This window comes from Marmota monax, unplaced genomic scaffold, assembly GCF_021218885.2.
Source record: "Marmota monax isolate L192 unplaced genomic scaffold, Marmota_monax_Labrador192_F-V1.1 WCK01_AAM20220418_F8-fsc00203, whole genome shotgun sequence".
In the NCBI taxonomy this organism is placed as follows: Eukaryota; Metazoa; Chordata; class Mammalia; order Rodentia; family Sciuridae; genus Marmota; species Marmota monax.
Genome location: NW_026694787.1, coordinates 2708785 through 2734348, shown reverse-complemented (window position 1 = coordinate 2734348; position 25564 = coordinate 2708785). Strand labels below are relative to the sequence as shown.

Below are 25564 nucleotides of genomic sequence, written 5' to 3'. Positions count from 1 at the left end.
TTCATTGATTCTAAGAGGCACATTTTCCTTCCCACATTTTAGCATTTCTGATTGGGTGATATGTCTTAAAATTGACAGAGTGCCACAGTTTGGTTAGTGGTGGTTATTTTATGTCTAGTACATAAAATAATGATGTACCCTATAATCGATAGCATCTTAAATTTGCTGAAATATACTCTTGCAAACATTTAAAAATAAGATCATACATAAAACATGTTTAGATTCTCTTGGAAGATTGCATCAGGCAACAATGGGCCAGGATCTCTGGATGGCAGCCTGAGAGAGCTACCATTAAGTAACAGCTGCCTCATTTAGATAAAAACTCTCCATAGTGTCCCATAGTTTCTACCCAGGTTGATTTTTTTTCATTTCTGTTATCTGCCCCAGCCCAATAAACATTTTGGAATTACCTTCCCTGATTGATAGGTTAAAGTCCAAATTCTTTGTTGTGATTTATAAGAACATTCACAGTTGGTAATAACCTACCTCTCCAGGTTTATATCTCCAACCTCTGCTCTATATATCCTCTGTCCCCCATTTCAGAAAACATTCCTAAAATATAAAATGCTCTTGTGTTTCCAGGGATGACTTTCTTTGCCTTATATGCCTTATGAAATATTTCCTGGCTTTCTCAGGTAAAGCTAATTTTTTCTGGACTCCAGTAGTATGTGAGCATATTTCTGAGTCTATATCTCCTGTCTTGAAATTATTTGTGTATATGCTTATGTTCTTCATCATACTGTGAACCTGGTAGGGGAATGAATCATAATTATTCATCATTATCTCTTTGCCTTGTAGCTGGAACATGCTCAGCAAGTATCTGTTGAGTAAAGAATGGATGGGCAGCACCTTCTGACTGGGATCTCTGTTTTTGAGTTTTGCCCATGAATAGAAAATTAAAACAGAAGACAGAGGAAAGAGCAAGTGTTTTCCTTAGTACTCTGAGCTTATAGCAGAAGATATTGCTGCTGGTTGTGATTTAGGAAGGTCATTGGTAGTCAAAGTCAGCCTATAGGGATTCTAGTATCTGTAGACCTAAAGACACTAAACCAGAGCTAGCTCTATGAAGTTAAAAAAAAAAAAAAAAAGCACTTTAAGATTAGCATACAAGGGCTGGGGCTGTAGCTCAGTGGTAGAGCATTTGCTTGGCATGTGTGAGGCACTGGGTTCGATCCTCAGCACCACATAAAAATAAATAAATAAATAAAGATATTGTGTCCATCTACAACTAAAAAAAACTTTTAAAAATTAGCATACAAAACAATTGTTGTTGTATTATAGTTCTGTGAATTTTAACAGATAGATTAGTGTAACTGTAACTATCACCATAATCAGATATAGTCATCTCTCCTCCCCTAACCATAAACCCTTTGACAGCCACCAATCAGTTTTCCATCACTATAGTTTTGTCTTTTTGGAAATGTTATAGAAATGTCTAACCTTTTAAGCATGTCTTCTTTCACTCAGTATAATACCCTTGAGATCTATCCAGCTTGTGTGTATCAGCAGTTCATTTATTTTTATTACTACATAGTATTCCATTGTGTGAATGTCCCACAGTTTATGTATCCATTCACTCATTGAAGGACATCTGGACTGTTTTCCATATTTACCCTGTGAACCTGTATATAGGTTTTTGTGTAAACAGAGAAATCCATTTCTCTAGAGTAACTATCCAGGAGTAGGATTGTTGTCATATGGTAAGTATATATTCAACTTTATAAGAAACTATTGAACTCTTTTTCAGAGAAGCTGTACCACTTTGCATTTCTGCTAGCAAGGTATTAGATTTCTAGTTGCTCTCCATTCTAGCCAGCAATAGGTATTATTAGTATTTTTTCCCCTTAATTTAAGCATGCTGCAGGTGAATAGTGATATCTTATTGTGGTTCTAATTTGAATTTCTGCTTCCTTGAACTGAAGGGGAAAAAAATGTAAACTTACTACCACTTCAGCAGTACTTCAAATTCTGATGTTCTTTTACTCTACCTTCTACTATTTACTTTTTGGAGTCCTCACGTTGCTTATTTATTGCTATGTAACAGATTAACAAAAATTTTAGTGACTTAAAACAATATACTTTTATGATCTCATGGTTTCTGCAGTGTAGGAACCCAGGCCTAGTTTGCTTGGGCCACCTTTAGGATCTGTTTTGAGCTGCTGCAGTTAAGGGAGTTGGCTGGACTATAGCCATCTGAAGGCTTGACTGGGAGGGATCCACTTCTAAGCTCGTGGTTGTCAGCAGGATTCAGTCCCTCATAATCTGTTTGACTGAGGACCTTAATTAGATCCTTGTTGGCTTTCCCCCAGTCTTTATGGGCCCCTCAAACACGGCAGCTTACTTCATATAAAACAAGTTGCAAAGGCAATAGAGTCTATTAGGAAGAAGGAAAGTCACAATCTTTTAAAATCTAGTCATAGAAGTGACATCTCAACAACATCGCCATATTCTATTGAGTAGAAGCAAGTCACTAGATTCAGCCCACATTCAAAGGAAGGGGGATCACATAGGGCATAAGTCAACCAGGAGGTGTGGGGATTACTGGGGGCATCTTAGAGTCTGCCTGCTACAGTCCTTAAATGGCTGCTTCATGGATTCTGCCTGGGTTGATAGCATCATTCCATGGGAGAAACAGGGTTGAACGGGCAGAATGTCCTTATTCCATTTTATCCAGACTGAAACACTCTGGATGAAATCCATGGTTTAGCACATGTTAGGCAAGTGCTCTACCACTGAGCTATACCTCCAGCCCACTGGGAAACTTTTTAAAATTTGATTTATGAACATCCAGTGTTAATTTAAGGTGAAATTATTTTTTAAAATGCAAGCCATCTAGAACTAAGGGTTAGATTAAGTGGTCATAATTGAAATTTTGATATCTACTAATCTTTTATTTATTAAATCGCAACAAAAGAAGGCTTAACTTTTGTATCTAAGAAGGATCCTTTTAAAACTGAACTTCTGTACTTAAAAACATGACAGCTATTTCATCCTGTTACTATGGCTGCTGACCAGGTGACCCCAATGAACAATTCTGGCCAGTACTGACCTTTATGAATTTCTTCCACCTGATAGTGACTCCTAACCTACCTTTGATTTCTCTTAATGACTTCCTATGGTTTGCCAAATCTGGCCTCTCTTTTCTCTTACTTAATGTGATTTTTCAATACTCAGACCTTATCCTTGGAGATCTGCTTAATCTTTTCTATTTGTTTAAGTGTAAAATTACTTTGTGTTCCTTTCTTCTCTTTTGAAAGGAATGGTCTCTTTCAATCAGGGTTCTTTGAAATTTGGGGACCATGAGCTCCTCACAGTAAAATTTTTTTTGAGAATGGACCCCTAGTATATTTGATTATTTATAGCCAATACTACTGAACTCATTGTATACATGATTAAATATACATTAGAAATAGAAAAATTAATAAGAATAAGAAAACAGATAAAAATATAAGTTCTAATGTTTTCTGCTTCCCTGTAGATCTCTGTACATCTGCTGCCAGGCAAGTGCCCAGTTTTGGAGACTATCATAATTTAAGAAGTAGTGATTTGTTATTGTTTACCATTGGCCTCGGCACTGGAAGGCTAGCTGAAAGTTGCCATAGCTGGGAGACCAGTCCTGTCTGGTGCTTTGAACATTCTGCTACCAGGGGCCACGAATGGGCAGACTCCTTAAGTAACCCCCACCAAGTATAAATGCATATTGCTGTTATCTCAGTCTACTCTCCAGTCTGGCTACTGCATCTAATTCTAGCATACTTCTTAGGGTGTGTTATGATAGATACTAGGAGCTGCCCATTAGAAGTACTTTACCTTGGCAGAAATTGGAACTGTGGCCAGTTCCAGGAAGCTTGTGAAATAGGAAAACTTTGCCTGTGATGTGGTGTTTCCTCCTTATGAGGTAGGTAGACTTCTCTGAATTCCTCTGTCTTTCCATAGTTTCTTACTTCATGGACTAATCAAGTGTCCTGGCTTGGGTTTCCTCAGTAGCAGAGCCTGAAGCAAGCATTACAGGGCAGGAAGTTTATTTGGAAGATGAAGACAAAGGAGTGGCATAGTGGAAATAGAAAAGGGAGGCAGCAAAGGAAGAGGAAGCCTGCAGAGGTGGAAAAAAGCAGCCTTTTTCATTTTTTAAAATATTTTTAGTTTTTTAGGTGGACACCATATTTTATTTTTATATGGTGCTGAGAATTGAACCCAGTGCCTCATGCATGCTAGGCAAGCACGCTGCCACTTGAGCCACATCCCCAGCCCCCATTTTTCATTCTTGACAGGCATCTTTCTCTATCCACTCTAATTGCAGCATGATCATTAGGGTTGCAGTTCATTCTGATTTTTAGTTCTACTCTTATTTCACATCCTTGTTAAGTATAGTAGAATATGTATGTTCATAATATTACCTTCTTTTTGCCCTTGTCTTTTCTTCTGGATAATGTTAGTTCAATCATAAGGTTTTTTTTTTTTTTTGTTGTTGTTGTTGTTTTGTTTTGGCTTTAAAAATATTTTTAGTTGTAGATGGACACAATACCTTTATTTTATTTTTATGTGGTGCTGAGGATCGAATCCAGGGCCTCACATGTGTTAGGCAAGCGCTCTACCACTAAACCATGACCCCAGCCCCCAGTCATAAGATTTGTGGGTCATTTCTTTTAGAAAAAACCTTCTCTCATTTCCCTTTCTAGAATAGAACTCTTTCTCTGGGCTCCCATAGTATTTTTCACCTGTCATACTGTCATACATTACTGTTTTGCTTTTATTTATTTATGTAATAAATATTTCTTATGTGCCAGGTGCTGTTATGGGTACCTGGAGCTTATAGTCTAATAGGGGAGACAGATTTTAATTTGTAATTTATTACTATTTCTTATTTACCTCTGTGTTTGCCTCACCCAGTCATGTGTATTTTGTTCACCTTTTGTGTCCCTTCCGTCAGCACAGCTCAGTGAATATTTGTTAAATGAAAGAACATAAGGCATCTTAGTCAAGGATGATTTGGTATTACCATGCCTTTTCCAAGGGGAAATTGGTTTCTTACCTTTCCTGTCAGCTGTTTTCATATGATGATATGCCCATTAAGAAATATATTGACATACCTTGACTGTTAGGGGAACAAATTTATTGTTAATGAGTGGGTTTAGAATTGTAAACATGATTTTTGCCTGTTTGTTTTTTCTTTTCTCAGATTGGGAGAACACATTCCCGCTTAACTGCAGGAAAGTCAAAGAACATCCAAGAAACAAAAACCTCAGTTTTGCAAACGCACAAGGTGCTGATCCAGACAGTATGGTGCAGTGATCATAAGCAGGTATTTTAGAGTCAAAGTGCTGGTTTCAAATCCCAGCTCTGTCTTTCATTTGTTATTTGACTTTGGCCTATTGTTCCTAGCATGTGAGTAGTGTATACTTCATATGCTAGTATGTGGATTAACTAAGATTAACATGTCAAATTAATAAGTCTAGAACATTGTAAGTGCTCAATTAGTGCTTAATTAGTGTTATTAGCATTATTGTGATTTATTCATATATATCAGTGTTGGTGTATTTAGCAATTAGAGGCTGGCTGTAGGACTCCAATATGGTACTCAAAGTAATGTTTCAGTGTTCTTTGTATAATAGAAAAAAGTAACGCTATTCATTCAAAGCAGATTCTAAGTATTTTTTTTTTTTTAAAACCCAAGGGCGGGCACTCTATCACTGAGCCATATCCCTAGCCCCTTTTTATTTTTTATTTTGAGATAGGGTCTTGCTAAGTTGCCCAGGCTGGCTTTGAACTTGATTTGCCTCAGCCTCCCCAATAGCTGGGATTATAGGTGTACACCACCACACCTGGCCAGATTCTAAATTTTAAGAATTTAGAATTTTAATTTTAAGAATTCTAAATTGATACAATTTGCTAATCTAATTCATAGTTCAGAAATTGACTATTAAAATATTCTAAGGGTTGGGGTTGTGGCTCGGTGGTAGAGCGCTTGCCTAATGCATGTGAGGCACTGGGTTCGATCCTCAGCACCATGTAAAACTAAATAAAACAAAGGTATTTTAGATGGACTAAAAACATATTAAAAAAATAATCACCTAAATCCCAGGTTCTTTCCCTCCTTTCTTTTCTTTCTGTGATTAAACAAATATTTGGTGATCTTATGCATCTGGAGCTGAGGATGCCAAGAGGAATGGAATGGGTTCTTTCCCTTAGGATTTAACATGTAAAAGGGCAAATTACAGCACATTTTGGGAGACTTTATAATTGGACACATGCATGGCTTTGAGATCCAGGAGACAGAATGACTAATTCCCTTTTGGTGATTCAGGAAAGGCTTCACATAGAGAAGGTGACATTTGAACAACTGCATTTAGACCTAGCCATCATTTAATGACTGTGAATTGAACATGTGTTTGGAAATCTAGCCATAGAGCTGCATTGTCCACTATTTTTTCAGAGGCCTGGGTAATTATGCTATCATTTACAAAGCATGTGGCAGCCTCATCAGATTCTCATCTTAGTGTCCCTGCCATGGAAACCTGAACGGTTGTATTGCCTCATAATGAGGCCCTCTGGTAATATTTAATATGCTAATAAAGTACAGAAGCCCAAAGCTGCCTTTCCAGTTATTTTTAAAGGAACTCCATTAGATTAAGTAGTAAACTAGGTAACCATTTTGCTAGTCCTCTATGACTCTCAATTGCAGAAAGACTAAAGAGCAGCTAAAGCTAAAGAGCAGCTTGGGTGGGGTTATGAAACGGCCATGGCTAGAGTCCTGTAAATCCCGGTTGGTGAAGCCTGAGAACAGTAAGCTTGAAGCTGCATATGCCGTGTAACCAGCTAGGAAGTTTGGGAGGAAAATTGCTAACAGTGTGGCTACAGTCAGCATGAGACTCTGAGAATAAGCCCATCCCTGAATTGCTTTAACAGATAGCCAAATTGTGGTTGTTGGCATCCATTACTGAATTCATCACTTTGAGTTTTCAGATGTATCTTCCTTTTTTTCTTTCCGAAACTCAGAAAAACTACAGGTCAACTTTCATTTTCTTTTCTGCCAATGAGAGGAGGTGAATCTCCCTTTCATAGATAGGTTCTCCAATAAGAAGAATTGGACAGCTGGGCAAATACACATGTCATATGAACTAGTTTGCAGTGCTCTAACTGCAACTCCTTTAAATGTATGTCTTTCTAGCCCTTAGAAAGAATGTTTCATTTTCCCACTTTCTCTTAATTGTACGCAGGTTATTACAGTGTTTTCCAAAAATCATCTGCAGTTGATCTAAAGAATGCTTTTCTGCCTTTATTTACTGAACTTCTCTTTTCTACTTGTACCGATATGGAATATTTCTGCAAACAGCAGCCTGGTCCTGCCTGAACAGAGTCTGGTCCCCTTAGAAGCAATCATGTGACCACTGATATCGCAGCCCATTACTTGAGCACATCTCTTTATATCCAGGCCAGGAACAGAGAAGGGTTGGGGCAGACAGCTGCAGCTCACAAGATAGCTCAGCCTTTCCTGAATCTGTGACTTTGGGCTTGCCTTCCAGGCTGAAAGTCAAGTCAGATTGGCACTGTTCTAGTGATTTCTCTGTTTATGTGTGTGTGTGTGTGTTTATTTAAGCAAGAGCTCTCTCTGGTGTGTGTGTGTGTGGTGCTCCAGAGAGATCTGAAAATTATAACTCTTTTCTTTCAGACCTCTGTGTTCTCTCATAGAGAAGACTTTTTCTCATCTTTGTTTCTCCTGAAACACCTGGAGTGAGGAAAACCTTTGCAGTGGCCAAGCAAAAGACCCAGGTAAGATGTTATTTGTTGTTAGACATTATGGGCTAATTCTACATGACTGTATTCTACATGATAAACATTTATCATGTGAAAATGAAAGGGAATGTATACTCATTGGAGTATATTTATTGTTTTGCAATTTCTTAGGATGATTTTTCTCAGAAATGCTGATTGTAAATCAATTGTTATTTAAAAAAGGTATACAGATGACTTTGCAATCTGAAGGGTTGTGGCCTGTTTCAAATAAATTTGATATTTGGAATAACTTAGGTGATGAGAGCTAAAAAATGAGGCAAGCGACACTTTGAGAAACACTTGTAAGTAGATCCTTCATGGAGTATTATCCACACTCTACTATACAACTTCATATTTAGAAAGCTTCCTTAGCTCCTTTGGCCTCTTTTAATAGAGGACCACAGGGTTTTTATTTCTTTGTAAGAAATGGAAAAGAATTTGTTGCAGTGTTTAAGAATTCTCTCCAGTGATTTAGTTGTAACACAGACTGGATCCTGAAAGTGAGGCATACATGCCTTTAAGTGGGCAGGCATTTTTGTTTTTTAATGGTTAAATAGGGGAATCCTCAGTTTTGCCACTAATCATCTGTGCCAGGGAGTATGATATTTAGTATCTGAGCCTTAGTTTCTTCATTTGTAATATGGGGGTGATGATGCTACCTTGAAGGTTTGCTATGAAGATTTACTAGAATAATAGAAATATAAAGCACCTACTGTGCTGGGTGCATAATAGTCCCTTAATAAATGGTAGTGATTTTAACTCTTATTGTTATTACTGGTGTAGCATTATTTCAGATCTTGCAGCTCTGAGGGTGGGGCATTTCTTTGTGAATCTTCATTTATTCTAGAGCCTACAGACATTCAAGGGGTGTGGTCTCTGGGAGGCCCCAAGCGAAGCATTCTGAAGGAAACTTGAGTAAACACAGCGGATTCCCACCCATGCATGGCCCCTGCTAACCTGTCTGCTAAGAAGAGTTGCTCTTTGTTCAAGTCAGTAAGGTATGCACTTTTATCTCTTAAGAAGAAACTGAGGTGCAGAGGAATTCATGACAAGCTGAGAATTTAAACTTCAGTCCTTTCTAAATCCAAGGCTCTACTGAACTAACATTAGACAGTTAGGAACAACAGTTGTTCTTGAAATGGTTACCTCAAAAGGGTCCCCTCCTAGTTGTCAGCTCGCTCTTAAAGATTCCCAATGCACATTAATCTATTGAAGGCTCTGAGAAATCCTGCAGTTAAAAAAAAAAAAAAAAAACAAAAAACTTGTTAAACACTACTTTTTTCTCATGGTGGAACTTTTTTTTTTTTTTTTCCTTATTCTTAGAATAATAAACCACATTGATGAACAGACAAACACAAACACACTTTGGAAAACCTGGCTCTAGGTTAAGATACTTCATGATTATAATCATATCAGAAGTAGAGTGAGCCTGACAAGGTGTCAATTCTCCATGCTAGTGTCTAGAGTTCAAGGAGGAAGAATTATAACTGCCTACTTAACTCCCATTGTGGTAGTATGGTAGTGTGGTGATGGTGGGGGAGCCAGATAAATGATGGTGGATTCTGGATTTGAGTTCCTCAGGGTCAGAGCTTGAGTAGGAATTTCTCACAAAAGCTAACATCTCTAGGAAAAGCTGGATTTCTGGCATGGAGAGCTACCCAGTTAACATCTAGAATATTGCCAGAGGTAGATTCATGCACAGTCAGGGTAGCTGAGCCAAGGTGTGGGAGTTGTATAGAGATCCACGTAGAAATAAAATAATGTTAAGAATGAATAAGAACATCTTAGGGAAGCTGGGCTTACACTTCAAGAATGCTCAGTGGTAAAGGGTGGGCTGGCTCCAAGGGCCATCTTTTGTTCTTTCCTTGTGTTTTCAGCTTTGAAAATGAAAGTGGTTAGGATGAGATGAAATGTCAAACAGTTCCACTCTCGGGTCTCCTTCCTGTCCACCCATCGGCCCACAGTAAAAACCTTTTAGTAGAAGCCCAACCTTTTGGTAGAAACCTGTCCTTTTGCAGATTGTACGTTGAGTGCTGATGATGAGTCACTAATTTATGTTTACTCTTAAAATCATCTTTGATATATATCAGAAAGGGCAGAAGCACTGGGCAGCTTTCAAGCTGTTTTTGCCACAATCCACCCAGTGGTTTATGTGACCAGGACATCAACCTTTTGAGCCTGAGAACCCCTTGCAGGAGGAATCACTTTTTCAGAGACTTTGATTGCTGTACTAAGTCCTCTCCTTGATGCTGGTGGAGTGTGGAAATGGAAGAAGCTTAGGTTTTTCCAAGTCATGGAAAATCCCCAAGTCATCTTTATTAGCTTCATAGTCAGCCATAAGTGTTCCCAAGGATGCCACAAACACTGCTCACAAACCTGCTTTCCTCTCCCCTCTGCTTCAAGGTCTAGGTTGGGTAGCATGTGGGAGTGGTAAGTGGCACCAGATGTTTTTCATGTTTTGGTGAGATCTCTCTCTCCTGTTACCTGAGAAAGAAAAACAGTATAAAAAAATGACACAATAATAATATAAAAGTTCTAATAGCCAATTATTTTTTTCTAATAGACAACCAAAGAATTCTAGAACAATTATCATTTCCAACATGATTTTAAAATTTGCTTTAAAAAAGAATGCAAAAATGATACACTAATAATGACTTTTAGGGGCTGGGGTTGTGGCTCAGTGGAAGAGCGCTTGCCCAGCATGCATGGGGCACTGGGTTCAATCCTCAGCACCACATAAATATAAAATAAAGATATTGTGTCCACCTGAAACTAAAAAATAAATTAAAAAATTTAAAAAAATAATGACTTTTAGCAATTAGTTTTCTAAAGGACTCTGGCTTAGAAATACTTATTTCTTTATTCATTTATTCATTCAGTATTTGTCAAACATATGTTATGTAAAAGGCACTGTGTAGGTGCCAAAGGTTCAAGGGGTATTTACAAAGAAAGTTACACATGGTGCTTACAGTCTAACAGAAACATATGCAAGTTTGATGCTTTTAAAATTCCTAGTGAATTTTATATATGGAATTCTATGTGTTTATATTAGCTGAGAAGCAAATGCCTTTGGAGATACATTATTTTTCTGGAAAAAGGACATTGAGATTAAGATACATCACGTTTGTTATCCAATCAGTGTTTGTTGCTTACTCAATGCCAAACTCTAATGATTCATAGAAAGGGGTAGAAAAAAATAGCATAAGCATGGAGCAAAGCCCAAGGTAGATATGGATACTGTGGGAGGGCAGTGTTTCTCAAACTGGGATATGGGGACTGCCTGCATCAAAGTACCCTGAAGGGTACACTTTATATATATATATATAAATTTATTTTACAAATATATTTACTTGTACATATTTTTATTGATGCTGGGAACTTGCACATTCTGGGCAAATGTTCTACCACTGAGCTATACCCCCAGCTCAAGATTGCACTTTAAATGCAGATTTCTTGGCCTCCAGAATTTTTGTAATTGAGTATTATCAGTAAAGCCTGGACTTTGAATTTTACCCCCTCACCCACACCTGCAGTGATGAAGGAATGTGCAGATGTGTTCTCTAATGTACTGTAGATGACCTTTGAGAAATTCCTGAGCACAAAAATGGGTCAGTAGTATACCATTTTCAAAAATGAGAAGAGTAGATACCAGAAGCCAGAGACTTGTTAAGTCTAACTCTGGAAAAATTCAGCTTCCAATGAATGGAGTCAAAGCATTTCTGGAAAAATGATCACTAGGCAACATTATAGGTTTGATAAAACATTGTCTCTTGTAGAGATTGTCAAACTTTGCTGTATTTTAGAATCATCTGGTTACCTTTAACAACATCTTGATGTTCAATCCCCACCTGATACCAATTACATCAGAATCTCTGGAGGGTGGGACCTTGGCATTAGTATTTTTTAACCCCCCAGATATTCTGATTTAATGAAGTGAAAGCTGAGCATTAGGAGCTTAAAAATTTCCCCAATATGCAGCAAAATTTGACATTAGGCAAATTGCTTTACTTTCTTGTATTTTGTATAAATAGTAGGTAATTTTAAGGGTCTTTCCCACCTTTAAATGTCTATGATTCTTTTATTAAAAATCATGCCAAACTGATTCCCTTCCTTTTTCCTTTTTTACTCTTCTTTCTCCTCCTTCCCTCTTCCTCTTCCTTTTCTTTCTGAATAAATATGCTCAGACATTGTGAATGTAGTGGATATACCCTGAAGAATGATCTGGAATGGAGTGCCACAGGGCTTGTTGTGCCTTTGAACTTGACCTTAACATTTTTTATCCATGATGTAGATAAAAAAAAAAAAGACATGAAAGAAATGTCTATCAAATTTGTAAATAACCCAAAATTTAGGGGAGTTAATTAATTTGATACATAAAAGAATTGGGTCCAGCTGTATTTTTAATTTTTGGTTCTGAGGATTGAATCCAGGGTGTCAGGCATACTAAGCATTCACTCTACCACTACACTACACTCCCAGCCTTATTTTACTCATATTAGTTTTCCCTTTCTTTAGTTGAATTGAAATTTTTAAGTCTTTAGTGTAGTAGTAATAGAAAAAAATGATAGAAAAAAGTAGGTAAAGTCCAGAGTCAGAGCATCACAAAATAAACATCACCCCCAAAAGCAATGAGATGGTATACTACAGAGGGGAATTTTGTTTAAAACCCTCATCAAGTGGTTATGGAAATGCCAATTCAGCAGCCTCATCAGAAGGATCTAGTAAGCAAGAGGGGAGACTTCAGAGGGGTCTCAGGAATGCCTGGAGAGCTCATTTAAAAAGGACACTCTTGGGGCTGGGATTGTGGCTCAACAGTAGAGCACTCGCCTAGCACGGGCGGGACTTGGGTTTGATCCTCAGCACCACATAAAAATAAAGGCATTGTGTTGTGTCCATCTACACCTAAAAAAATAAATATTAAAAAAAAGGACACTCTTGGGCCATGCCTGTAATCCCAGTGACTCTGGAGGCTGAGCAGGAAGACCTTGAGTTCAAGGCTAGCCTCAGCAATTTAGGGAGATCCTGTCTCAAAATAAAAAAGGCTGGATTGTGGGAGGTGGAGAGAGGCTTGTGTGGGAGAGAGAGGCTTGTGGGAAGCCTGTGGTGGCAGTTGGGGCTCTGAGGGTTTTTCCTGAGAGGCTATTTTGTTTGGCGTGTGTGGTTCTAAAAATAAAGTTGGTTTCTTTTGACAAGTGGCTCCTGATTGTGCCCAGCCAGACTGCGGCATTTGGTGGCTCGCACGGGGAGCGACTGAGGGTAAGTGATAAGGTAAACTGCTCGCCCCTGAGGGCAGGGCGAGAGGATGGGTAGCCATTTTAAGATTCTTCTTTTGTTATTTTGTTTCACTTTTGTTTTAAGTTGCCTGTCCCTGGAGATGTGTAAGATGGAAGAAAAACCACTCACATCTGAGGAACAGATAGGGAGAAAGGACAGATGGACATTTCAGGAGGCTATTATAATGATTTTGTGTTGTTCCAATTTTGTTTCACTCTGTTTCAGTTTTGTTAGGCGTTATCTTGTTGGGTTGTATTATAGTAGAAATATGGGATCAGAAATTAGTAAAAAAACAAACTGAAAGAGTGTTAAGTAAATTGTTAGAGGAAGGAGGCATCTCAGTAAAATCAAGGTCAGGGCATATGTTGATACAATACAAAAATGTAGCCCATGGCTTTTTAAGGAGGAGTTGTTAAATATATCACAATGGAACCATCATGGTGAAGATTTAAAAAGAATAGAAAAGAAAAGCCAGGGACTCTGCCAGTTGGCACATTGCCATTGTGGACGTTCATATCTTGTTTGCTTAGTCCAAAGCCTTCAGTTCAGACAATGGTAGAGGAAGGAGAAGACACATTGATTCAAGTAAAAGAGAAGGTCTCTCAAGCTAGTCAGACAGAGGAAAAGATTCAAGTAAAAGAGAAGGCCTCTCAAGCTAGTCAGACAGAGAAAGACAGTGTAAAACAGAAAAAGCCATCAGGGGGAAAGTTACAACAGGAGACTGCTACTAACACCTTTCTATCACCAGAGGGTGTAAGTGTCCAACCAACAGCACCACCTCTACAGGAGACTGCTACTAACACCTTTCTATCACTAGAGGACGTAAGTGTCCAACTAACAAGGCCACCTCCATATGCTGGGAGGTCCCCAACCCCCGCAGTTGATAGTTGGGATCCTGAGACAAGATCTCAAATATTAACATGCCCTGTATTTGAGGCAGGAGGGCAGCGAGTTTACCATGTTTTAAATTTCAAAACAGTGAAGCAGCTAAAAGAGGCTGTAACAACCTATGGTCCTCAAGCACCCTTCACTGTAAGCATGGTCGAATCCATTAACAACTTGAACATGACGCCAGCAGATTGGGCTAATATGTGTAAAGCTGTACTAAATGGAGAACAATACCTGTTATGGAAGGTTGCCAATGAGGAATTTTGCAAGGAGACGGCTAGGCGAAATGCAGCAGCTGGTTATCCTCAGAGAAATCTAGATATGTTGTTAGGAAAGGGACCTTATGAGGATCAGCAGCAAAAAATTGCATATGATCCTGGTGTATATGCACAAATTGCTGTAGATGCAATTAAGGCATGGAAGACTTTACAAGGACATGGAGGTTTACAAGGTCAATTATCTAAGGTAATACAAGGAGCTAATGAACCTTATGCTGAATTTGTAGATAGGCTTATTCAAACAGCTACCAGAGTTTTTGGGAATACAGAACAAGCAATGCCATTACTAAAACACCTGGCTTATGAGCAAGCGAATCGTTGGTGCAGAGATATCATTAGACCATGGAAACATGAAGATTTAAACACATATATTAAATTATGTAGAGACATTAATGAACAAGAGCAAGTCGTGGCAGCTGCAGTAAAACAGGCTTTAGATGCCAGAGACATTAATGAACAAGGGCAAATTGTGGCAGCTGCAGTAAAACAGGCTTTAGATGCCAGGCCAAGAACATGCTACAATTGTGAACAAACAGGACATTTTAAAAGGAATTGCCCCATTGGAGGAGGGTTTAACAAAACTAGGTATCAAAGGAGTAGAATACCAGGTATTTGCCCACGATGCCGTAGAGGGAGACATTGGGCTAACGAATGCCGTTCTCAAACCACCATAGAGGGTACTCCATTATCAAAAAATGAACAAGGACCAGGTGTTTATCCATGATATCGTGGAGAAAGGCATCGGGCTCCATTGCCAAAAAATGGACAGGGGGGCCCAATGCTCCGGGGCCCAAAACCACAAATATATGGAGCACTGGAGGAACCCAGCAACCCCATCAGGGTAGTGCCCAGGACACATTGTCCATCAGATCCCTCATCAGACAAACCAGAGGGAGCGCAGGGTTGGACATCTGCGCCTCCGCCAGAGCAGTACTAACTCCAGAAATGGGAGTTCAAATCATTCCCACAGGGGTAAAAGGACCTCTTCCCAAAGGAACAGTAGGCTTATTATTGGGACGCAGCTCTTCTACTCTAAAAGGACTTATGATAAGTCCTGGGGTAATTGATCCCGATTATGAAGGTGAAATAAAAATTATAGCCAGTTCTCCAAAGGGTATATCAGTAATTTCACCAGGAGATAGAATAGCAGAGTTACTAATAATACCCAGCCTACATGATAAATTTTCCAGTCATACTGTAGAAAGAGGTTCCAAGGGATTAGGCTTCACAGGTGTAGATTGGGCTATGCTTTCTTTAAATTTAGATTCTCGCCCCATGCTAAAACTAAATATTCAAGGACATGAATTTAATGGACTACTGGATACAGGTGCAGACCTTAGCATCATCTCTCGTCAAGAATGGCCAAAACATTGGCCATTACAACAAGCCACTCAAACGCTTCGAGGCCTAGGAGTGGCGACTAATCCCCATAGAAGTGCAATGGTATTAGATTGGAAGGATCCTGAAGGATGTGAAGGAACTATACAGCCATATGTATTGGATCATCTTCCCGTAAATTTATGGGGACAAGGTGTCCTAGATCAATTAGGTTTGACATTAACAAATAACATCTATCAAAATGCACCCACTATTATGACTAGACAAGGTTTTAGGAAAGGAAAAAGATTAGAAAAACAAGAACAAGGTATAGCAGCACCAATACAAATAGATCAAGGAACAGACAGACATGGGTTGGATTTTCAGAAAGGGCCACTGAGACAATAAAAATTACTTGGAAATCAGAAAGACCAGTATGGGTTCCTCAGTGGCCCCTGACTAAAGAAAAGATACAAGCAGCCCATGACCTGGTCAAACAACAATTAGCGGAAGGACATATACAACCTTCTGTATCTCCCCATAATACTCCCATTTTTGTCATCAAAAAGAAATCTGGTAAATGGAGATTATTGCAAGATTTAAGAGCCATTAATAATGAGATGGTTATTATGGGACCTGCTCAATCAGGGATTCCTCAATTGTCTGCTTTGCCAAAAACCTGGTATGTTTTAGTTATAGATATTAAAGATTGTTTTTTTTCAATTCCAATTCATCCTGAGGATAGTCCACGTTTTGCATTTACTATCCCTGCACTGAATCATGAAGGTCCTGATCAGAGATATGAATGGAAAGTACTCCCTCAAGGGAAGACTAACAGCCCAATGAGCATCACCGCAGAGGAGCCAATCAGCTAGATGTTGCTGGGGCCGCTGTGAGCCAATCATCAGCCGGCAGCTGGAAGTTTGCTGGGGCCCCTTCGGCTGTGGCTCTCAACAAAAAAAGGCTAGGGATATAGCTCAGTGGCAAAGTGCCCCAGTACTAAAAACGGTAAAAAGGACACTGTCACAGATAATGATTCCTAAATTTGAGGGGAGGTCTTGAATTTTCTTCTTTTAAACAAGCACCCTCAACTGATTGAAAAATGAAATATATTGTCAAAAAATTCACTTTGATTTTAATTTTGTCACAGTTGTTTATACATGTTGTTTTTTTCTCATAGTCAGCCTCCAATTTGTGTTTTTAAAGTCCAGATAGATTTAATTACTTTGAGTTTAAAGTCAAAACAATTATATCAGCTCCTCCATTCTCTGTATTTCAATTAGAAAATAATACATTCTTACAGTTCAATTATTTATTTCATTATTAATGCTTCTTTTTTAAGGTGCTGGAGATTACCACTTGGCTACATTCTTAGCCCTTTTTATTTTTTATTTTGAGATGGTCTTATTGAGTTACCAAGGCTGGCCTCAAACTTTCCATCCTCTTGCCCCCAGCCTCCTGAGTAGCTGGGATTACAGGCATGTGCTATCTACCATGTCTGACTATTAATGCTTAATTTTAGGGTTAGATTTGATTTAGAGATGGAGAAACTATAATTTGTGTGTGTAGCTGCTCTGTAGCTACTGTTGTGATTTGGAAAATAAATCGGGGTCAGATTATGTCTGATCACTTTCCACATCACACAATGAATAGTAATTCAGAAGAAGCATAAAACGAATTCTGCAGCCCCTTAGCTATCATGTTGTTAACTGATACTTTCTCTCCTTCCCTCCTGTTTCTTATTAGTATCTGTGATTGAAGGGGATCAACTAAGAGCAGCTCCTCACAACATCAAGGAAGAGACTTTTCATACTCTTATCTTGGAATCAGAAGTTGAATTTGTGAACATAATATGATTTAGAAATCATGGGTTGTAGCAGTTCTTCAACAGGAAACAAGAAATCTGAGAAAAGTGAGTGCTGGAAATGTTGCCTGTGTTTATGAATGAAAAGAAAAATTCTGTCTCTTTTTGAAATACTTTTCCCCCTTTGAAATGTTATTTGTGAACAGAAGTGTTAACTAGGATTTTTGGATTGTTTTTTCTTTTAAATACTTTATTGATTCCCAAGTATTTTATTTTTTTTGAGGATATTGTGAATGGAGTGTTTTTCCTCATTTCCGTTTCAGAAGTTTTGTCGCTGATATACAGAAATGCCTTTGATTTATGCGTGTTGATTTTATATCCTGCCACTTTGCTGAATTCATTTATTAGTTCTAGTAGTTTTTTTGTAGACCCTTTTGGGTCTTCTAGGTATAGAATCATGTCATCTGCAAATAGTGATAATTTAAGTTCTTCCTTTCCTATTTTTATGCCTTTAATTTCTTTCGTCTGTCTAATTGCTCTGGCCAGTGTTTCGAGAACTATATTGAATAGAAGTGGTGATAGAGGGCATCCCTGTCTTGTTCCAGATTTTAGGGGGAATGCCTTCAATTTTTCTCCATTGAGAATGATGCTAGCCTGAGGCTTAGCATAGATAGCTTTTACAATGTCGAGGTAAGTTCCTGTTATCCCTAGTTTTTCTAATGTTTTGAACATAAAGGGATGCTGTACTTTGTCGAATGCTTTTTCTGCGTCTATTGAGATGATCATATGGTTCTTATTTTTAAGTCTATTGATGTGGTGAATAACATTTATTGATTTCCGTATATTGAACCATCCTTGCATCCCAGGGATGAATCCTACTTGATCATGGTGCACAATTTTTTTGATGTGCCTTTGTATCCGATTCGCCAGAATTTTATTGAGGATTTTTGCATCTATGTTCATCAGAGATATTGGTCTGTAGTTTTCTTTCTTTGAGGTGTCTTTGTCTGGTTTCGGAATCAGGGTGATGTTGGCCTCATAGAATGAATTTGGCAGAGCTCCTTCTTTTTCTATTTCCTGAAATAACTTGAAAAGTATTGGTATTAATTCTTCCTTAAAGGTTTTGTAAAACTCCGCTGTATACCCATCCGGTCCTGGGCTTTTCTTGGTTGGAAGTCTTTTGATTGCTTCTTCTATTTCATCTATTGTTATTGGTCTGTTTAAGTTGTGAGTATCCTCCTGACTCAGTCTGGGCAAATCATATGACTTAAGGAATTTATCAATGTCTTCACTATCTTCTATTTTATTGGAATATAGGTTTTCAAAATAATTTCTAATTGTCTTCTGTATTTCTGTAGTGTCTGTTGTGATATTGCCTTTTTCATCCCGTATGTTAGTGATTTGAGTTCTCTCTCTTCTTCTCTTCGTTAGCATGGCTAAGGGTCTGTCGATCTTATTTATTTTTTCAAAGAACCAACTTTTAGTTTTGTTAATTTTTTCAATAGTTTCTTTTGTTTAAATTTCATTGATTTCCGCTCTGATTTTAATTATTTCTTGCCTTCTGCTACATTTGCTGTTGTTTTGCTCTTCCTTTTCTAGGGCTTTGAGATGAAGTGTGAGCTCATTTATTTGTTGGTTTTTCCTTTTTTTGAGGAATGACCTCCAAGCGATGAATTTCCCTCTTAAAACTGCTTTCATTGTGTCCCATAGATTCCGATATGTTGTGTCTGTATTTTCATTTATCTCTAAGAATTTTTTGATTTCTTCCTTTATGTCTTCTGTAACCCATTGATCATTCAGTAACATATTGTTCATTTTCCATGTGATGTAGGATTTTTCCTTCCTTCTTTTATCATTGATTTCCAGTTTCATTCCATTATGATCAGATAAAATGCATGGTATTATCTCCACCCCTGTATATTTACTGAGGGTTGCCCTATGGCATAATATATGGTCTATTTTTGAGGAGGATCCATGTGCTGCTGAGAAAAAAGTATATCCACTTGATGATGGTTGATATATTCTATATATGTCAGTTAAGTCTAGGTTGTTGATTGTGATATTGAGTTCTATAGTTTCTTTATTCAGCTTTTGTTTGGAGGATCTGTCCAATTGTGAGAGAGGTGTGTTGAAGTCACCCATAATTATTGTGTTGTGGTCTATTTGATTCTTGAACTTGAGGAGAATTTGTTTTAACCCAACCTAACAAAAGAGGTGAAAGATTTATATAATGAAAACTACAAAACCCTAAAAAGAGAAGTAGAAGAAGATCTTAGAAGATGGAAAAATATACCCTGTTCATGGATAGGCAGAACTAACATCATCAAAATGGCGATATTACCAAAAGTTCTCTATAGGTTTAATGCAATGCCAATCAAAATCCCAACGGCATTTCTTGTAGAAATGGATAAAGCAATCATGAAATTCATATGGAAAAATAAAAGACCCAGAATAGCAAAAGCAATTCTAAGCAGGAAGTGCGAATCAGGCGGTATAGCGATACCAGACTTAAAACTATATTACAGAGCAATAGTAACAAAAACAGCATGGTACTGGTACCAAAACAGGAGGGTGGACCAATGGTACAGAATAGAGGACACAGAGACTAATCCACAAAGCTATAACTATCTTATATTTGATAAAGGAGCTAAAAGCATGCAATGGAGGGAGGATAGCATCTTCAATAAATGGTGCTGGGAAAACTGGAAATCCATATGCAACAAAATGAAACTGAATCCCCTCCTCTCGCCATGCACAAAAGTTAACTCAAAGTGGATCAAGGACCTAGATATCAAATCAGAGACTCTGCGTCTGATAGAAGAAAAAGTTGGCGCCGATCTACATATTGTAGGGTCGGGCTCCAAATTCCTTAATAGGACACCCATAGCACAAAAGTTGATAACAAAAATCAACAAATGGGACTTACTTAAACTGAAAAGTTTTCTCTCAGCAAGAGAAACAATAAAAGAGGTAAATAGGGAGCCTACATCATGGGAACAAATTTTTACTCCTCACACTTCAGATAGAGCCCTAATATCCAGAGTATACAAAGAACTCAAAAAATTAAACAATAAGAAAACAAATAACCCAATCAACAAATGGGCCAAAGACCTGAACAGACAGTTCTCAGAGGAGGACATACAATCAATCAACAAGTACATGAAAAAATGTTCACCATCTCTAGCAGTCAGAGAAATGCAAATCAAAACCACCCTAAGATACCATCTCACTCCAGTAAGATTGGCAGCCATTATGAAGTCAAACAACAAAAAGTGCTGGAGAGGATGTGGGGAAAAGGGTACTCTTGTACATTGCTGGTGGGACTGCAAACTGGTGCGGCCAATCTGGAAAACAGTATGGAGACTCCTGGAAAAGCTGGGAATGGAGCCACCATTTGACCCAGCTATTGCCCTTCTTGGACTTTTCCCTGAAGACCTTAAAAGAGCGTACTACAGGGATACTGCTACATCGATGTTCATAGCAGCACAATTCACAATTGCTAGACTGTGGAACCAACCCAGATGCCCTTCAATAGATGAATGGATAAAAAAAAATGTGGCATTTATACACCATGGAGTATTACGCAGCACTAAAAAATGACAAAATCATAGAATTTGCAGGGAAATGGATGGCACTAGAGCAGATTATGCTTAGTGAAGCTAGCCAATCCCTAAAAAACAAATACCAAATGTCTTCTTTGATATAATGAGAGCAACTAAGAACAGAGCAGGGAGGAAGAGCAGGAAGAAAAGATTAACATTAAACAGATACATGAGGTGGGATGGAAAGGGAGAGAAAAGGGAAATTGCATGGTAATGGAGGGAGACCCTCATTGTTATACAAAATTACATATAAGAGGTTGTGAGGGGAATGGGAAAATAAACAAGGAGAGATATGAATTACAGTGGATGGGGTAGAGAGAGAAGATGGGAGGGGAGGGAGGCGGGATGGTAGAGGATAGGTAAGGTAGCAGAATACAACAGTTACTAATAGGGCATTATGTAAAAATGTGGATGTGTAACCGATGTGATTCTGCAATCTGTATTTGGGGTAAAATTGGGAGTTCATAACCAACTTGAATCTAATGTATGAAATATGATATGTCAAGAGCTTTATAATGTTTTGAACAACCAATAAAAAAAATTAAAAAAAAAAAAATAAATAAATACTTTATTGAGGTGAAACTCATAACATACAACCAACTGTTGTAAAGTGAGCAACTCAATGGCATTTAGTACATTTACAATATTGCACCACCTGTCTGGTTCCAAAACATTTCTTTTACTCCAGAGTAAAACCCCTGTCCTTTAAGCAGTTTCTCCTGATTTCCCTCTCCCCTCAATCCCTGGCAATCTCTGTGAATTTTATTCTGTACATTTCATGTAAATGAAATCACACACTATGTGACCTTTTGTGCCTGACTTTGTCCATGTTGTATCATGAATCAGTACTTCATTCCTTTTTATTAATGAATAACGTTCCATTGTATGAATATGCCATATCATGTTAATCCATTATTAATTGACAGACATTAGGTTGGTACTATTTTTTTTATTATTATGAACAATGTTGTTATGAAAATTCATATATAAGTTATCATGTGGATGTATGTTTTCAGTTTTCTTAGGCATATGCCAATAAGTAAAATTGCTGGAACATATGGTAGCTATGTGCTTAACATTTTGGGAAACTTCGAAACTGTTTCCCCAAGTGGTTGTATCAGTCTACATTCCTATCAGCAGTGAATGAGGGTAGTAATTTCTCCACACCCTTCATAGCACTTATTTTTGTCCTTTATATTAGAGTCATCCTAGTGGGAATGAAGAATCTCATTGTGGAATTTGTTTGTACTTCCCTAATGACTAATGATGTTGAACATCTTTTCATGTTTTTGACCATTTGTTTATCTTCCTTGGATAAGTGTCTATTCGGATCGTTTATCCATTTGTTATTGTTATTTATTTTATATTATTTTGTTGTAAGAGTTCTTCATATATTCTAGATACAAATTCCTTAACAAATACATGACTTGCCAATATTTTCTTCCATTTAGTGAGTTGTCTTTGCACTTTCTTAGTGGTGTCCTTTGAAGGAAAAAAATTTTTAATTTTGAGAAAGTCCATTTTTGTGTGTACGTGTGCTTTTGGTACCATACCCAAGAGTCCACTGATAAATCCAAGAAGTTTTATGCTTGTATTTTCTCTTAAGAGTTTTGTAGGAAGTCTGGGTTGGGGTTGTAGCTCAGTGGTAGAGCACTTGCCCAGCACATGTGAGGCACTGGGTTCGATCCTCAGCATCACATAAAAATAAATAAGCAAAATAAAGTTACTGTGTCCATCTACAACTAAAAAAAAAGTTTTGTAGGATTTTGTTCCATTTGGAGTTAATTTTCACATGTGTGACGGAGTGATATAAATTCATTCTTTTCATGTGGATATCCAGTTGTTCCAGCACAGTTATTGAAAGGAGGACTATTCTTTCCCCATTAAATGGTCTTGGTACTCTTGTCAAAAATCAATTGACTGTAAATGTGACAGTTTATTTCTTGACTCTCAATTTTATTCCATTGATCTGTATGTATTCCTTATGCTAGTATTGTAGAGTCTAGATTGTGTAGCTTTGTAGAAAGTTTGTGTCTCTGTGACCAAAATACCCAACAAGAACAACTTAGCGGAGAAAAAGTTCATTTTGGTTCACGGTTTCAGGGATCTCAGTCCATAGACTGACTCCATTGCTTTGGGCCCAATGTGAGGCAAAACATCATGGGGGTAAGGGTGTGACAGAAGGGAACTGCTCCCCTCATGGCAGCAAGGAAGCAGAGAAAGAGGGAGAGGGAAGGGGATGAAGGGAAAATGTACCCTTCCAGGGCACACCCCCACTGACTTACCTCCCCTAGCCACCCCTCACCTGCCTACAGTTACCACCCAGGTAGTCCATTCACCTAGGTTGCAGCTTTCATAATCTAATCATTTTACCTCTGAATATTCCTGCATTAACCTATGAGCTTTTGGAGGACACCTCATATCCAAACCATAACAGAGTCCTTCAACTTTGTTTATCAAGATTGATTTGGGGGCTGGGGATGTGGCTCAAGTGGTAGTGCGCTCGCCTGGCATGCGTGCAGCCCGGGTTCGATCCTCAGCACCACATACAAACAAAGATGTTGTGTCCGCCGAAAACTGAAAAATAAATATTAAAAATTAAAAAAAAAAAAAAGATTGATTTGGCAGTTCTGGTTTCTTGTATTTCCATATGAATTTTGGAATTGATTTGTCAATTTCTCAAAGAAGTCAGCTGGAATGTTGATTGAGATTGTGTTGAATCTGCAGATCAATTTGGAGTGTATTACCATTTTAATAAATAAGCCATCTGATCCATGAACACAGTATGTTTTTAATTTCTTTTACTGACATTTTGTAGTGTACTATTTTACTTTTGTGAAATTTAATCTAAGTATTTTATTCTTTTTGGTGCTATTGTAAATAATTGTTTTCTTAATTTCATTTTGGATTGTTCATTGCATTGTACATTGTTCATTTCTTTCTTTCTCTCTTTTTCTTTCTCTTTCTCTCTCTCTCTCTCTCTCTCTCTCTCTCTCTCTCTCTCCTTTTCTTTTCTTTTCTTGATACCAGGGATTGAACTCTGGGGCACTTGACCATTGAGCCCCATCCTCAGCCCCATTTTGTATTTTATTTAGAGACAGGCTCTCACTGAGTTGCTTAGTGCCTTGCCATTGCTGAGGCTGGCTTTGAACTTGCAATTCTCCTGTCTAGCCTCCCCAGTTGCTGGATTTACAGGTGTGCATCACTGCACCGGCTTCATTTATTTTCTCTAAAAAATTTTTAGTGGATTTATTAGTAATTTTTATTTATAAATCATGTCAGCTGCAAATAGAGATAGTTTTACTTCTTCCTTTCCAATGCCTTGTGTGTGTGTGGTGCTGGGGATGGAATCTAGGGCCTAGTACATGCTAGGCAATTGCTCTACCGCTGAGCTACATTTTAGCCCTTCTAGTGGCTTTCATTTCATTTCATTACCTAATCTTGCTAGATCTTCCAATGTTAAATAGAAATGCCAGAGTAGACATCCTTGCCTTGTTAGGGGAAGGTATTTAATATTTCACCATTAAGTATGATATTAGTTGTGGTTTTCTCATAGTTGCTTTTTTATCAGGTTGAGGAAGTTCAGTCCTATTCCTAGTTTGTTGGCTTTTTAAAAATTATAAAGTATAATTTTGTCAAAGTCTTTTTCTGCATATTGTAAGATGATCATGTGGGTTTTTTGTCCTTTTTAGCATATTATGTTACTTGAAGTTCAGATATTAAACTAACTTTGCATTCCTTGTATAAGTCCCACTTGGCCATAGTGTATTAATGCTGTTTATGTGTTGCTGAATTCAGTTTGCTAGTATTTTATAGGGGAATTTCATATCTGTGTTCATAAAAGTTACCAGCTTAGTTTTCTTTTGTCATGATGTCTTTGTCTGGTTTTGATATCAGGGTAATATTATCCACATAGAATGATTTGGAAAGTGTTCCCTTGTTTTTCGTAAAAGTTTGTGAAGAGCAGATATTACATTTTCTTTAAATGTTTAGTAAAAGTTCATCAGTGAAGCCATCTGAGCATGGGGTTTTCTTTGTGGGTAGTTTTTTTGATCATTTTATTTCTTTACTTGTTTAGGTCTATTCAGATGTTCTCTTGACTAATTTTTGGCAGTTCATATCTTTCTAGGAATTTGCCCATGTTATCTATTTTTTTTTAACATGGACCTGTCCAGAGTATTTTGTTATAATCCTTTTTATTTTTCTATTATCTCCTATTGAATGTGTCAAATAAGATTTATTATGATTTCGCATTTCATATAACAAACCTGCTGAAAGCTGACACTATTGTGTATTTGTATTATATATTTACTTACATTTGCCCAGAGGTAAACGTTTTATTCATGAAATATGTTTCTCATTCAGAAATTTTAGAAAATAGAGAAAAGTGGTTAGAAATAACTGATACTCATCATTTTACTATCCAGAGTTAATAACTTCCAGGGTTCCCCACCCCCTGCTTTGGTGTAATGTAGGATTTTTGATAGGAAAGAAAAAGTTTTATGTAGCAATAAGACAGCATCTCGAAAGATGAACAGCTAGCACCTGGGTTCTTCTTGAGTAGCACAGATGAAAGTTTATGTAGCATCTTTTATGGGATTAACTCAATCTCAAGCAAGTGGATATCA

The 25564-nt window shown here is 37.7% G+C and overlaps 1 protein-coding gene across 1 annotated transcript in view; it reads left to right on the top strand.

Annotated features, from left to right (window-relative positions):
* Ppef1 (protein phosphatase with EF-hand domain 1) overlaps positions 1–25564 on the top strand; it is a 136702-nt gene that overhangs the window by 15935 nt on the left and 95203 nt on the right. Inside the window, exons 3-6 of the mRNA XM_046425837.2 lie at positions 5180–5302; positions 7670–7770; positions 8621–8771; positions 17277–17442. Of these exons, the coding sequence (XP_046281793.1) occupies positions 17397–17442 (46 nt within the window). The 5' untranslated portion in view covers positions 5180–5302; positions 7670–7770; positions 8621–8771; positions 17277–17396. The remainder of the gene's footprint in view (positions 1–5179; positions 5303–7669; positions 7771–8620; positions 8772–17276; positions 17443–25564) is intronic.